The sequence below is a fragment of the Otolemur garnettii genome, unplaced genomic scaffold (genome assembly GCF_000181295.1).
Source record: "Otolemur garnettii isolate 467f Iridium unplaced genomic scaffold, OtoGar3 scaffold00083, whole genome shotgun sequence".
NCBI classification, from domain to species: Eukaryota; Metazoa; Chordata; class Mammalia; order Primates; family Galagidae; genus Otolemur; species Otolemur garnettii.
In genome coordinates this window covers 5,508,566-5,525,318 of record NW_003852478.1, presented here as the reverse complement: position 1 = coordinate 5,525,318, position 16,753 = coordinate 5,508,566, and the positions used below count along the sequence as shown (strand labels likewise).

Below are 16,753 nucleotides of genomic sequence, written 5' to 3'. Positions count from 1 at the left end.
AGCAGGTGCTTCTTACACAGGAGTCTCCTGAGATAAACTAGTTCTGGAAGCAAAGCATCTATTCTATAAACATCTGGCAAATAACTTGCACACATAATCACACAAATTGTCATTTAGTCCATCACCGTATCTGAATTTCATCTTATGGTTTCTAGTATCCATGAACTCCCTGCATGCTGTAATTAGAAAACTACATAATGGAAAACGCGGGAATGAAGGCACCACCGAGAACTAAAGGCTGCTGCAAATGTATCAAAATTCACCACCGAATACAACTTGGTGAACGGGCAAAGCCAAAGAGAATAAAAAGTGAAAAAAATCAGCATGGAAAAAAAAGAATCATTTGTCACCAAGTTTTCTGCTTTAAAAAAAATCATTTAAAAAAAGCGATCAATCAACAAAGCCTCGTCACCTGCACCCACCAAACACACAGACCTATTAGAAAACATCATTCTAGAATAAACTATAGTTGTATGGGCTGTGGATTGTGTTTAATAAATACAATGTCAACTTCAGAATTCACTGCCTCTGGTGACCAGGTTGACCAGTAAGACTCTCATTTCACTCTGACAGAATCACTCTCTCGTACTTGGACTTGACTATGTGACAGACAGGACACCCACTTCTCTAAATGACAATTATTAAAATAAGTTTCAATAACGTTCATTAAAATTAGCCTACTTTTGAAATTCACCTGATTTCCAAATACAATAATAGCACCCGAAGTGAAGCTGAAATAGGTGAGATTAGCTTATTCTAGCAGAGGGTTAAAGTTTGTTGTTCTGTAAGAGGGAAAAGTTTTTCTGAGCTTCTCTGAGAGAATTTGAGATAGCGTCTGTTCCATGCCCATCTTCCACCCCATCGTGAGAGCTGCTGGAGGTGTGCCACCAGAGCTTGTTGCCAACACGCAAAATGCCCAGAACCAAAATGAGTTTTAAAAACCACACGTGTCAAAAGAAATACTAACTAGCATCCTGGGAGTAACTTATTTCCGTGCTTTGCTGTGGCCTGTAAAAACCGACCTCGGAAGGCAATAAAAAGGGGGGGGAAAGGAAAGGGAAACGTCTGGATAGGCTCCAGAAAACTCACCCGTGCAAAGTCAAACGCATATCTGTAAATAAGTTTAAAGTTTGTAGAATCATTTAATAATGATCTTAAGTAATCCAAAGAATTTCTGAGTTTTTCTGTTGTATCACATCTAGAAAACAGAATAAAGGCAAATTATGACCGGAGTTTTGTTTTCTTTTTTAAATTGGGCAGTAATACAAACATAATACCAGAGGAAAGAATAAAAACCCTTAAGTTGATGACCTATTTTTTCTATACCTAAAAAAAAACCCCAAAACAATCTTAAATGTACAAAAAAGTTGAAAGAATAGTAGGTTCCCATCTACCTGCCCCGGATTCAGCAGCGACCCTCCCTTCCTATAGGTGCCTCTGCCACTCGTCCCGCACCTCATCTGTGCCATGAGGACACTTCACCCAAACACTTCCACACCATCACCACTCGTAATACCGAGTCAATGTCAGCTTTCTTTGCTAATACACAATCCATGCACAAATTTCCCAGTTGTTCCCCAAATCTCCTCTGTAGCTGCTGTTTTCAATCTAGAACCCAATCAAAGACCCACCACCTCCTTCAGGTGCCACAGCTCCTTACTCTCTGAAAGAGCTCCCTGCCTTTTTTCTTGACAATGTCATTTTTGTAGAATGCCAGTCTGTCAGATGATTTCCCTAAGAGACATTCAGGTTGGGCACTTCTGACAGCACTGCCACCTGTGACATGTGCCCTCTCGGTGCACCCCAGGAGGCTCGCCGTGCCAGTCTGTCCCTTGACTGGTGATACTGAGTGGATTCCTATGGTTGAGGTGGTATCCCGTAGAAAGAACTTTCCTCTCTTTTGAAATGGTAATTCAGTTGTGGGATGGTCTCTTGAGACCCTGAGTGTCCTCTTCCTCAACAACCTTTCACTCAGTGTATATTATAAATTTTTAGAGACTTCCTATTTCCCTGAGGTCCCAACATCATCACAAGCTATGAAGACTCCACCCACAAGACCGGGGTCCCAGAGTAACAAGGCTGGCCCCTGCCAGAACGTCCCTGTCTTGCCCTCTGCTGACGATGACCAAGTCACAGTCACACACATCAACAAAAAGCCCTAAAACTTTGTGCTAATGTACCTCCCCCACTTCTACCTGACCCCTCATGAAAGCACTGCCCGCAGGGCCTCCTCTCAGCTCCCTGCCTGCTCAGTGCAGCCTGCTCTCCGGAGGCTTCTCACACATGGCCCCTCTCAAAGACCTGTCGGTATATAAATCCTTTAATCCCATGTGCCTCTCACAGTGTAATTTCTGTGGTCACATTGGAATAATCCTTGAAGACCCTGCAAGGGGGATGTACTCTCCCTTTACAGCACACAGTGGTTTTATCCGTTGGTGGACCAATTATCATATTAATATGCCAAAGATGCAAGAGGGTGATTTTCTAGCCCAGTCATTCCTTCTGCATTTATCGGCTATAGTTCTTCTATAAAGAAGAACTCAGCGCACCACTTTTCTTAGATTTAGGGTTTGTTGCTTTTAACTCATTACTTGTTGTTATAACCCATTACTACCCTGGGCAGTGGCCCCTTGTGACTAACTCCAGGGCCCTCTGTCACATCGCCCTGGCTTCCAAGCGCTTTCTTGCTTTCTGGTACAAGACGTCCCAGCTCCCCGTATCCTTTCCCTTCCCAGACTTGAAATCAACCATTTCTCCAGGAAACCGTGGTGATAACAGCCTGTTTTTACCAGAAAGTGACAGTGTTTACTTTTCATGAGGAAATACACTTACTTGGTTATTCTTACAAATTAGCTTTCTGCTTACAATATCTAGCTCTTAAAAATGAGAATCAAGAGTCACCATTTTCGCCAGCAATATGAAAGCCTGTCAACACTAAATAGATCTCCCTGAATTTTACTGTAGAGCTTTTATCTATTACTAAGTATAGATTATATATATATATATATCAAATACCATCAACATAAATATTTTCCATATTGTATAAACTAAAATATGCTTCTTAATAGAGCTCACTAATCTTTTAGCCATACATTTCTGAAAGCTCCTTTTTTTGCAGCTTACTACAAATAAGACCCTGTCTCCTCTCTATGGAGGTGATAAACTACCCAAGAGGCAAAAATTACAATAAATGCTTAATTTCTATGGAACAGAACAATTCAAACTGCCCCTCATTTCTTCTTGATGCTAGAAAACAAAAGAGTAAAACTAGACAATTTTAGAAAAAGTGCCTTCAGGGACTGACACATAAGCTGAGAGCCGAAAGACAAGCAGGAACTAGATGGTTTGGGAGAGGTGGGAAGGGTTCTCCAGATATTAGGAAGAGCATGTGCAAAGGCCCAGGGGCAGAAGGGAGGATGACGAGCCCAAGGGACTAAAAGAAAACCGCTGTGGCTGAAGTGGACAGAGTAAGAGAGAAAAAAGGAACAAGGTGAGGTTGAGAGGGAGGGAGGGTCAGCCCACGAAGGGTGTCTGTGGTCCACACTGAGGGTTTTTTAAACTAAATCCTACAAACAAAGGAAGCCACCTCCCATCGGAGGGAGACCACAATCAATCAGGCTTGCATCTTGAGACACTCACCCTGGGTCTCTGCGGAGAAGAATGTGGGGAAGGAAGAAAGGAGTCCCTGAGAGCCTCACTAGGGATCTAGCACCAGAACCCAAACAAGGGGCGACAGACACAGAAGGACCCACAAGAAAGCAAACAGGCAGGAGCGTGTATGGGAGGCGAGCGCGGGCAGGGCTGACCTGACACCGGGAGCAGGAGTGTGTACAGGAGGCAAGCCGGGCAGGGCTGACCTGACACCAGAAGCAGGAGTGTGTACGGGAGGCGAGCCGGACAGGGCTGACCTGACACTGGGAGCAGGAGTGTGTACGGGAGGCAGGCCGGGCAGGGCTGACCTGATACCAGGAGCAGGAGTGTGTACGGGAGGCAAGCCGGGCAGGGCTGACCTGACACCGGGAGCAGGAGTGTGTATGGGAGGCAGGCCGGGCAGGGCTGACCTGACACTGGGAGCAGGAGTGTGTATGGGAGGCGAGTGCGGGCAGGGCTGACCTGACACCGGGAAATGTTTGGGCCTAGATCCCTGTTCTTCAGTGTACCAGGGACGTCAAGGACCAGAGCCACACGGAATGGGCCTGAGTCTGGCTGGCAGTTAGTTTAGTCCTGTCCAATGACAGAAAGAACAGCAGCTGTTTGTTTTAGTAAGTGCTGGAGCAGGAACCACTCATTTAGATAACCACTCAGTAGTTGAAAGACAATAAAGTAGTTGCAACTCTGGGGACGGGGCTGCAGAGTGAGGTGTGAAGCTCTCTGGCAACCTGGGCACAGCCCAGTCACTCTGGCATAACCAAGTCCCTTTGTTTTAAAGATACTCTAAGATTGTGTCCAAAGTGTAAGAAATGAACAATTCTCATGTTTTAAACATAAAATGCACACAGTTATATTCCTACCTCATGTACCCATTAAGAATGATTACCTGGGTTAGAGGATATTGTCAACAGAGTTTAACCTGCTTAAAAGGGCATCTTGTCCCCACCAAGCCAGACTAATTCCAGATGGGGGAAAAGGCCTGGGAGTTGCCCTGCGCGGAGCCGGAGGCCGCCACCTAGTGGCCACTCAACGGGAACATCTTCGGGGGACTCAGTTCCAGCAGAGCCTGGGAAGTGCAAACCACCAGACTTTTTAGAAAGCAGCCGCATCTTCTGCCCAAGTCTCCCCGTACTTTTCTCTGCACCAGAAGTAATAAAATTTATAAATAGAGCGACAGTGTCACCCTTCTAAGGAACACCATTTCCCAAAACAAAATAGGCACGCAATATAAGATCATTTATTTGAGTCCGTTGCTATAACAGATTCAGAAGTGAATGGAAATCAGTACAGTACTTTCCCTATTACCCAGGAAAAAGCCTGTCTCTTCATTAGCCTGAAGGTACTCACTCTTCCAGCTCATCACCAGTTCACACAAAGTCAGCTACAACTTCCTTTTGTTTAAGCTTAAACATCAGCCTAATTCATCAGAGGTAATTTCAAAACCACACGTTGGAATAAGGCAATACATAAAACAATAGTCAATCAAAACAAGAGCTGTTATCTTCTGTAGCTGAGTAGCACTAGGAGTGTAGCACTGATGCTCCGTCCCAGGCGCTGGTCAGCCCTGAAGAGGCTGAGGACACAATTCCTCTAGGCCAGTGATTTAAACCAGTGTGCCATCAGATGATCTTAGGTGTGCACAAAAATTTTTAAAGAAAAGAACTTAGAAGTTCAAAGCACAGTAAATATATTCTTTTCTTTTACTTTTTTTTTTTTTGCAACAGTGTCTCACTATGTCAACCTTGGTAGAGTGCCATGGCATCAGCTCACAGCAACCTCAAACTCTCGGGCTTAAACAATTCTCTTTTCTCAGCCTCCCAAGTGGCTGGGACTACAGGCACCCACCACAGCACCCGGCTACTTTTTTGTTGCAGGTGTTGTTGTTGAGCAGGCCTGGGCCGGGTTTGAACACGCAGCCTCAGTGTTAGGTGGTCGGCTCTGTAACCACCCTGCCATGGGCGCTGAGCCGTCTTTTACTTTTTTTTATTGCTCAGCATAATTCAAGTGTGCTGTGGAAGTTTAACTATAGGTTCAAGCGTGCCGTGAGGTTAAAAAGGTTGAAAAACACTGATCTAGACAGTGCCGACAAGACTAAGTCCTGAGTGCCACATGCTATCACTCTGCCATCCTGCTTTGGAGATGCTACCATAGACACTCAGGAAATGGCAGAACTGACTCAAAACTGTAATTCTAAAATCCATGGGCTTGCCACTTCTAGCACACTCCCAGAACATCGTAACTATTTGTTTTTAAGCTTAGCATCCTGACCAAATGTATCTGAATGTCAGTATCCCCCCAAATTCCTATACTGAAATCCCAACCCCAAGGTGACCATATTAGGAAGTGGTACCTTTAAGAAGTTATTAGGTCATGGGGGCAGGACCCTCAAGAAGGAGATTAGTACCCTTATAAAGGAAGCTGAAGGGACCTTGCTCCCTGCCACCATGTGAGGACACAGCTAGACGGTGCCCTCTATGAACCAAGACGTGGGCCCTCCCTAGACACCAAATCTGCTGCCACCTAGCCTTGGACTTCACAACCTCCAGAACCGTGAGAAAATAAAATTCTGTTGTTTATAAGCCACCTAGTCCACAGTATTTTGTTGTAGCATCCTGAATGGACTAAGGCATATATTAATACAGCGGAAGCTCCATAGTTGACCACCTCCCTAAGTTGATCTAATTTCCACAGACCAGACCTGCACCACACGTCCGTCCGTATCAGGACCAGCAGGCCTGTTCCTTACGTTCACCACCTCATATGCTGGCCGGTTTCTTATGGTCCCTTGGGTGGTCAACTTACAGAGGTTCTACCGTACATATAAATATGGATTTTGCTATATACATGTTAATACTAGTTCAAGTCTAAAACATTTCACTGGACGGGTTTAATAAAACAAATTGATGCTATTTCTTTGGGGTCTTCAGCCTGAATACTGCTTGTAAGCCCCGGCCCCTAATGGACTTTGTCTTGTTGATGGGTTTTGTTTCCCCAGGGCCTAGAAAACTGCACTTGGCTCATCACTGCCACTCAAACGTGCTCAGCGGCCACTGACCCAGGGAGGGTGGGGAGGCCAGTCGGAGGATTACTTTTTAACTACAAAGAACTTCAAAGGTTATTCTGAATAATTAACTCCACCTCATTGATGAGGAAACCAATCTCAGAGTTTCAGATCACAAAAAGAGAGCAGGTCCTTCCATGCCCTTACAGGGGATAGAGCTTGTCACTAAACACTGAATCAAAAGAAGAGGAGCCACCTGTGAGAACCCCCCCATGACCACCTGCTTCATACACCGTGGCCGAGTTCCTAACCAAGAGCTGTGGAGCAGCCTACTCCTCAGATAAAGGCCTGCTCTAGCGACTGCCCCCTACCTCCCGGGAGACGGGGCCCTCAAAACAAAACTGGGTAATATTCTTTTGTAAAGGGAAAGGTAAAAAAGAATACAAAGCTGCACAAAAATGGGTATCACACCCTCTTGAGACAAATAAAAATGGGCCCAAAAATGTGGATAGTGCCTTTTCTGGAGGTTTAAAATAAAACCCTGATATGGCCACGCCCCATCATCACAAGGATACTTTAACAAGAACAGCCAGCGTGTGCTCTACTCAGAAAGCAACGCGGAGAAGTGAGAAAATCAGTAAGAGTCAGGAGACTAAACGCATCGGGAGATGTTCCCCAACAGGACAAGCACCACCTTACAGAGACTGCAGAGAATTTAACCCTAAAATTCTACAGCATGCTAACAGGAAAGTGTATCTATAGAAGAACGGTTTGGCTTTGACCTACAACTCATTTACCATCCGACAGTGTTATTGGAGGAAGAATGTGACTTAAGAATCAGAAGCCTGAGGTTTTCTTCACACACCACATGTCCCCTCTGAGCCTCACGTTCAGTCTGAGGCCTGACCTGCTGTCTACCCAAGGTGAGGCCCAAATGGGAGAAGAGTGAAAAGGCTTCATAAACGACTAAGCACACAAGCAAGGCATCATTAATAACAAATGGAGGATATTAAAAGCCAACCGATTCCAAAATTATTTAAATAAAACCATAAAGTCATCTCAACTCCAATTTTAATTTGACAAAAATCGAGGTCTATTATTCCTGAAGTGCAAAGAAATAAGTCAGTCCAAGTACTTTCCAGATCAAAGCTAAGTTAAGAATTAGCACTCCATCTACAGTACCATGTGAAACAGTCATCCACCTCGAGTGCACCCTTCAATGCACAATATACACAGAATAACAGTTTGTTTTCTTGACTGAAACCCGTAGTAGACACCACACATGTATGCACATACATGCACATTTATACCAACACAAAACAAATACATAAAACCCGATTTATTTTCTTATTATGAACTAGGTAACACAAACAGAATATTTTTTACCACTAGCATAATGAAGTTTTAATTTTGCCCAGAGCTAAAATCAGAACATATAAAAGAGAAGCTGTCCAGTATTTTCACTTTTAAGTTATACTTTACTCAACTTTTCTCACTGACCGTAAACCAGATGTGAGCAAGCCTTTGCCTTTTAAGCCCTAAACATGTGCTGTCCCATGCAGTAGCCAGCAGGCATGTGTGACTAACACGCACTCGAAACATGGCTGATACAAACTGGGACGGACCAGAAATGTAAATACATAGCAGCTTTTTTTTTTTTTTTTAAGACAGAGTCTCACTTTGTCACCCTTGGTAGAATGCTGTGGTGTCACGGCTCACAGCAACCTCTAACTTTTGGTCTTAAGCGATCCTCTTGCCTCAGCCTCCTGAGTAGCTGGGACTTTAGGTGCCCACCACAATGCCCAGCTATTTTTTTATTGCAGTTGTCATTGTTTAGATGGCCTGGGTCAGGCTCGAACCCACCTGCCTTGGTGTACGTGGCCGGAACTCCACCCACTGAGCTAAGGGCACCACCCTACATAGCAGCTTCTGAAGATGTAAAATTCTTAAAGATTTAAAAAAAAATACTGAGGACATGTTGAAATCATGATATTTGGGGCTAAATATATTAAAACATTTCACATGTTTCTAGTTTGTTCATGTGGCTATAGGACAAGTTTAAATTACATTATGTGGCTCACACGTATGAGAAAAGGTTAGTCAATTTCTACTGGACAGAGTTGCTCTAGAAGAATTCTCTCTCACTCACACACACACACAATATAAATACTTAATTGCTAAAAAAAAAAGAAATGAAAGAAAAGAAAATAAACTTTAATTGCTAAAATTCACCCATCATCGTCCCCCAAGTGGGTCTTGGTCTTCCCATCCTCTGGGGAGCGTGGTCAGACCCCCTGCCCTCCCTCCATGGGCTGCCCCCCACCCTGAGGTCAGGGAGGAGGAGCCACCTGGGGCCACAGGACCCACAGTGCAGCCTCGGGACTTACTGGAGAGAGGTCATTCCTTTTAACCATTCTTGTAGAGTAAAATAACCCATGTTTTGTGCATCCAATTTCCAAGCTAGGACAAGCATAACTACCTGTTAAAAGAAAAATAAAAAGACAAATCAAACCTCAGCAATTAAATACATGAACGCTGTGCCTGACGCTCCTGTTCACAGTCGTCCAGTCCCTGACGTCAGAAATGGCGTCTGAGGACATAGTTTGATGACAAATATGACAGTAGAAGCGTAAAGTGATTAAACCACTCCACAGGACAATTTTGCAGTATCTATCAAAATTAAAATCAGTTATTAACTCAGCAATTCCATTTATGGAAGGTTATCTTATAGACAGATACACCTGCATATATACTCAAAAATGTAGATTCAAAAACATTTACTGCAGAACTATTTGTAGTAAGAAAATGTTAAAAATAACCCAATGCCCAGCAATAATGGCCTGGTTAAATACTCCTTTCCTAAACATATTCTGTGTAAGGACCACTAGGGCCCCATTCAGATGAGTAAGGAGAGCAGTCTGTACAAATACCGAACCACCTCCCGACTGAGCAGACAGCAGAGCGCGAAGTGGCGGGAGGTGGGAGTTATTTCACACACTTTAACAATGGCTTTGTGAAGTCAACTAAAGACGCCAGCCAGGGAACTGCCCTAAAGTCGCCCCACAGCACCGAGCCTGGCCCAGCCACTGCTCGGGCAGGTGTCGATGGGACAGTCTCCCAGTGCCACTCTTGCTCTTGTGAATCTTCTCAAACTGTGCAGATATCAGGGACGGTGACAACTGTGGTCTACACCACTGTGTACTGCTTTTTCACTCAGCTATTTCAGAGGAAAGATGAACAGAGAACTGACGATGAACGTTAACTGATACCTGAAGGTGTAAAGCCAAAACTACAGTTCAAAGTTGCATCCAGCTGTGCACAGTCTAAAAACCACTGCAGTGGGACATGGCTGAGGCCGTCTGTGACTGGGGCAAGGCAATGACTTCCCTCCCACCTACCTTAAAAACCCAAGTAGAAGTTAGGAGCAGCTGAAGTCAGTCAGTGCTGAACAGGCAAAGAGGATGGACAGGGCCTGCTCAGGACCCTCCCGCCACTCTGCAGGCTGGTCACCTCCAGACAATCATTCACACACAAGGGACACCAGGCCCTCAGCTGGGGTCAGGGCCTTCTCAGGACCCTCCTCCACTCTGCAGGCTGGTCACTTCCAGACAATCATTCACACACAAGGGACACCCAGGCCCTCAGCTGGGGTCAGGGCCTTGTCAGGACCCTCCCGCCACTCTGCAGGCTGGTCACCTCCAGACAGTCATTCATTCATACACAAGGGATACCCAGGCCCTCCGCTGGGGTCAGGGCCTTCTCAGGACCCTCCTCCACTCTGCAGGCTGGTCAGCTCTGGATAGTCATTCACACACAAGGGACACTCACACCCTCAGCTGGGGTCAGGTAGACACTGCTGATGGCCTCCCTACATTTGTTGCATCAAAAAAAGGAAAAGAATAGAAATGCGTGTTTCTGTAAGATAGCTGGCCAAGGATGAGGATACTCCACGTTAGGCAGTTACTCTCATCTCTCTGCACAGAACTGAAGGCTTCGCTGTGCCTCCCGGGAGAATTACCCACAAACCATCAAACCACCATCAGGTACCCAACTGGGTCAGATGGTGGTGGCAGTAAAAGGTATCAGGATGATACAAAAACACGAAATATTAGGCAAGAAGTCATTTGGAAATCACTTCTAATGATTTTCTGAGCCTCCAAGAGCCAGCACATACATTAAGAACTCCAGAATAAGAGCATTTAGGAAATTCAGAAAATCTGTCCTTATATCTGTTCGCCAGTCTGCAGACTGAAACATCTCTTTGTCTAATTTATACCTGGAAAATTAATGAAAAACTTTCTCTTGATACTGACTTCATGGTTTTCCACTTTGGAAATTAGCATCAGTGAAAACCTACTTTCATCAAATAAATCGGTATACATAAATTTTTTAAAAGTCACAAGGGTTTTTAGATTTTTAAAAATTTAGATTACTAGGACTGATTAGTAATGATTGCTAAAAAGGTTAAAATGATTGGCAAAACAGTTTAAAAATGGTGACTTAGACATCAATGGGCTACCAAGAATAATTTTCCAAAGAGAAGGGATTACACGGTCTTCAAGTTATTTAAACATCTGGGAATTTTCTCCTAATCCCTCAGGTTTCTTGTATTTCTAACTCTGTTCTATCAATTTACCTCGGTGAACCAAGCCTCGTTTGTAATGCAAACTAGGTATTTTCTTAAACTATATTTCTACTTAACCTTCTATTAGAAAGGTTAAAAATTCCACTCAAACACTTGGCTTGAGATACGGCTAATGAGCCAAAGCTGACAGTGTGGGAATTTTACACACAGTAGACTGTCTAAGTCTGAGGAAGCAAAGTACTTACAGAATTTTGCCCACATCTTGGTAAATGAAAGAAGACTTGAATTTCAGAAGCCTGCTTAAATTTCATGAGCTATAAATACCAGGCAAGGTGAGGGTTTTAAATACTTCTAAGGTATTCACTCATCAATGCAGACAAGGCGTTCAAACCATATCTCACCACTTGTTTTTCAAATGTTAGTGCCTCTGAATTTGGAATGCACCCACGACTGAAGCCACATCAGAATGTATTTAGTAACACTTTTTCTTTCTTAGTGATGATATAAAATAATACAAATAGCAGCACCTTGGAATTGAAGTACACACAGTGCTTGGAAGAATATTCTGAATTTGGCCTTTTAGTCTTCAATGTGATTCAACATTTTGAGACAATTTCCAGTCCTACAGAAATAGCATTCTAAAGAACTCTTAACTGGCAAAGGAGGATGAAAATACTCGCTCCCTTTAACTGAGTACAGGTATGTGGGAGGTGAGGCACTTGGACCAGCTGGGCCTTCTTTTTCAGCGCTCACCCTTCCCCACAGGCCTTTCTGTCAAGATTAATGCTCAGCTAACCCCTGGGACACCTGCAGTCTGACCTTTGTCACCCGGTCATCTCACTCCCACTTCTACCTGCACCTTGCTGATTTACCCAATTCTGTAAGCTAGACTTACATTCTCAGGTTCAACACCAATGTCTTCACAAAATTTCTCCATGCCTTCAGGACCTACAACGTCATCAGTACCTGCAAAACACAGTCTTACGTAAGTTAAGTGTGAGCACGGAGCCAGGTACGCTCCTTCCACTAGTACATTATACTGTTCAGATAAGACTTAAAGGCATAACTCCTTTTGGAATTAAAATATAATATATATATAAATTTAAAAATATTCTAGAACTTCGGTTCTATCTTTAAAGAACTCTACTTTGTACAATCATTTAAATCAATTTATCACAAAGTTGTTCAATCTCTGGAATGTGGCACATATATACAGGGTATAGAAGGGGGCCTGAGTTCAATTCCTGGTCTTTTAAAGAGCTTAACATTCTACTCTTATTTGGGTAATAATTTTCATACAATGATTTCTGGAAATAGCAAAGAACCACATTAATATTCTCTATGACATTAATTGCAAAATAGCGTGTTTCTTTTACATAGAAAAAAAACCAAGCAGTCATTCTGTTCTTGAGAAGAACAGTAAGGCCCCTTCTCCACTCGGGCATTAATTAGCTGTTTCTTCCTGAAAGAACCGTCCACATGCTCCATTTCTACTTCAGCTCCCATTCATTCTGTAATCATCGCAGTTTGGTTTCTTCTGCTCCTAGCTCTCCAATGAAACCCCTTTTGCCAAGATCTTCAATAACCCACTAACTGTTAAATCCAATAGACTCCTTCGACCTTTACCTGACCTCTGTGGTATCTGAAAGTTTGAGGCAGTTCTTTCTTTCCAAAACTGTCCCCTGCCATGGCTTCCCAAAGTGCTCCCCCCAACCGGGTTTTCCTTCTCAACCAACTGGGATTTCCTCCTCCTGCTCCTCTCTCAGCTGTTAAACCTGACGTGTGAGCTCCATCCCTGGTCTCTTCCCTTCCATCCTACACACTCTCCCTGGGACACTCCAGGCCCTCCCAGACCTCTTTCCTGCCCACAGTTTCCCCTTCCTTTGGGCTGCCCTCTGGCAGGACTTCCTGTTAACAGCCATCACTAAACTCATCCTCTGCCCCAAACCTACTCCTCCTGTTTCCCCTTTTCAAACACCCTCTCAGGAAAACAGAGCCGACCATCTCTCCACACCACGACCATCTCTCCACACCACGACCACGACCATCTCTCCACACCACGACCACGACCATCTCTCCACACCACGCCTGCTTAGTCAGTATTAACTGCACCTGCCCCGCACTGGCCCGGTTCTCTCAGGATGTGTGGTGCAGGGCAGGTCCCAACAGCAAACTCCTCACCATCTCCCATATCCACCCTGCACAGAGCCACCTAAAGGATCATCTCAAGCACAAATCCATGCTGGCTTCAACCCTTCAAGGGCTCACCACTGCCTAAAGAAAAAGTCCGGTAAGTTCTCTAAGATCTAGTGCCTCCCTTCCTCTTCAGCCTCTTAGCCTTCTACCTGCAAAACAGGTTCCTTAGAAACAATGAATCGATAGATAATTGAAGAAAATTCAAGTCCAGAAACACCTCGCTGTTGGCGGCCTGCCCTGCACCACACATCCTGACACGTGCCTCAGCCCACCGTCCTCTCCTCGTCCCCACCTCCCCGGTGAACGCCATCGAGCGTTAAGTCTGAGACCAGATGGTGGGCAGTCCCCCCGTCTCCCCACTGCAGAGGCCGGTCAGGTAGCTCCCTGTGACCCCCGCCCTCACCCCCAGCTAGGAATGCTCCTCGTTCACGTAGCACCCTGCGTTCAAAGTCACAACTCATCTGTTTTCATAAGCTCAAGAGCTCTTACTCCTCTTAACAAACTCAGCATAGCACCCAGCAAAGAGCAGCTGCCCAACAAAAGTTCACTGAATGAATGGATGGATGAACACCAGGAGGCAGGAATCACTGCATAAGCCGCCCAGATTCAGCCAGCCACCAAGTCCAGCCCCCACCATCTTCATGCGTCTCAGTTTCATTCAGGTACAGGTAACATTGACTAGACACGCCCTGGAGATGCACTTTGGTAGCAGGTTAGTGCAAAGCTGTGTAAGATGTGGTCCCTGCCCTCCACGCGAGGAGCCTCCACAAAGACTAAGATCACCCGCAGCTCCTCAAACCCTCGGCTCCCGCGAGACCCAAGGCAGGCCCGTCCTCATCATCTGGCCAAAGCAAGCATTTTTCTCCAGGCCATTGTTTTCCTTTTAATCACAAATGTGCTATTTTGTTTAGAAGTGTTTTGCTTCATGTATTCAAATCTGTTACCATTTTTCTGAGATTTTCTTTTCTGCTACTTTTATTTGACATACTTAGGTATTCCTAATTTTCTTACCTTGATTACTGGGAGAAAAATCAAATAAAAGCTTATTTAATTTTGGTTTTATTGGACATTAATATGCAAACATGATACAAAGTTTCATTCAGAAGAAAAAAAAAAACCCACAGTTTAACCAGCAGTTTTCCCCCTAACTCCTCCCTGCACAGAGAAAACGGTTTGTGAAAGGGCTTCTTCACGTCCTCCTCCCCAAATAGGCCGTCTCTAGCAATCTATAGGGAACAGGTTCACATTTATTTAGTGTTTCTAAGTTTTCCCAGGCAAATAAATCCCTTGCTTGCCAGCCCATAATTTAATCGCAGAATGATAATCCCTTTTGCCTCCTTCTTTCCAGTATTTATGCTTCTTCCGCTAGTCCAACAGCAGTGGCTACTTTCAAAACAGCAGCAAGAATGTGAGAGTGGGCGTCCTTCTCTCATTTTTGACTCAAATGAAAATATATTTAGCATTTTATCATTTAATATATCACCAGCTTTGGGCTTGAAAGTGCCAAGTGTGCACTCACATACATGTTTAGACGCATAATACATCATCACAATCACGTGGTAAAATATTCAAATGAAGAAGAAACAGGAAAATAAGGTAAAAAGGCGGCTGCCTGCTCCCTCTGCTTCCCAGTTAGCCCCGCATCCTCCTCCATCTTTTTGCAATGCGGTTTTTAAATGTTTACTACAAACACAGGTTCGGGCTGTCCCTGCAATCCTCACCCTCGCTCTTCCCACGGTGTCTGGCGTGTCTGGCAACCTTCCTGTGACCGTGCTATGCATCTCTCTCTGACTCTCACTAGCTAATACATTTTACATTCCCCACTGTACGTAAGTACGTGCGTGTGTCGACACATCACAGTTCTTTCCCTCATTCCACTACTGTCAAGTATGTAGGCTATGAAATTAAGGAATGGTTATTCTGATAAGGAAGTATCTACCTGTTCCTATTTTGTTAAAAGCTTCTGTTTTTAGGAATAGATGCTTTTTTGATATCTACTAATATGTCTATTAGGCGGGAGCTGCAGACAGCACTGGGGAAGAATTACTTTAAAATACTTGTCAAATTCCTCTCTTGGGCTTACGTTTTAAAGAACTCGTTCCCTGCAGGCTGACTCGAGCCTTCTGAGCTCCTGCAGCCCACGCCTCTGCGAGTGGCCTGGGCGTATCCTGGCCAGCTCTCCCCACTGCACGCTCCAACCTGCCTACTGCCTTCTCTGTCCAGATTCATTACAAAGACGATGATTCTTGATAACGATAGGTTTAAATGTGCCATGAGATAAAAAAAAGGTTGAAAAACACTGTTTATCAGTATATTTGTGAAGCCATGATTCCATCAAAAGTGATATTTTGTTCAAAATATGTTAAAATAGTTTGCCCATGAACATTATTTAAAAGCTACCCATAATCCTGCCACCTAACACTTTTTAAAGAAACTCATCATCTTTCCCATGCACACATTTAAATCTAGTTGTGTCACAAGGCACATGATTTTGGCTGTATTTTACCTTAAATTTGTGAATCCACCTGTAGAATTAAGGTAACTGATGTCATTAAGTCAGCTACCAAACATACCACTGGCAAACACAAACCGGGTTACAAGTGGTGTTTGAGAAAGATGGTTTTTTAAAAATATATATTTAAAATGAGCTCACTGACAAGACACTGGATGTACATCTGGAAAGGCAGATTTCCTGACAATAATCTAGAAAAATGTGGTCCTCCTATTGGCCCTACCTCCATGAGCACAGGCCCTTCCCTCCCTAAACACATTTGACCTTTTCATGCTGACGGCCCAAGACCCTCGTGGTAAAGTTTCCATGTGCATGGACCCTGCACCAAGGAGGCAAAAGGGGCCCCCGTGGTCACCTGCGGTAGTTTTTAACATTTCCTCCCTTGGTGTTAGAACACTTTGTCACTTTTTTGCAACTATCCATACCTGCCTCATTTTTTGGTAAACTAAAAACAATCCTGCCATTGAATTTAATTCAAAATAGAGACTCGGGGTATAAAGTCAGGGTCATAGACTACAGATTATAACACAAGCACAGGAGCTCTATTGTAACCCTGTACAATCAGTGCTGGCAGTGTGGAATTTGGCTGAATTCCTAATTCTTAGATATATTTCAGAAAATGGAACTTATTAGACAAATTATGTCGACTAGTTATTTTCATTCTAATGAAAGAAATAGGATTCAGCTTCAGGTAGAAGACTCACTAACACTTTCCCAACCCCACCCCAGCCAGTCTGTTCGAAAGTTACGGTGAACTAAAATATCAAGGTACAAAAAAGGAAGCCTATGACTACAGAGACAGGAAGGA

General features: G+C 44.1%; 1 protein-coding gene across 1 annotated transcript in view; it reads right to left on the bottom strand.

The window, feature by feature from the left end:
- The window catches only part of DCUN1D4 (defective in cullin neddylation 1 domain containing 4), a 77,677-nt gene that overhangs the window by 15,658 nt on the left and 45,266 nt on the right, over window positions 1-16,753 (bottom strand). Inside the window, 3 exon segments of the mRNA XM_012808103.2 lie at window positions 1,090-1,198; window positions 9,040-9,131; window positions 12,133-12,203. Of these exon segments, the coding sequence (XP_012663557.1) occupies window positions 1,090-1,198; window positions 9,040-9,131; window positions 12,133-12,203 (272 nt within the window).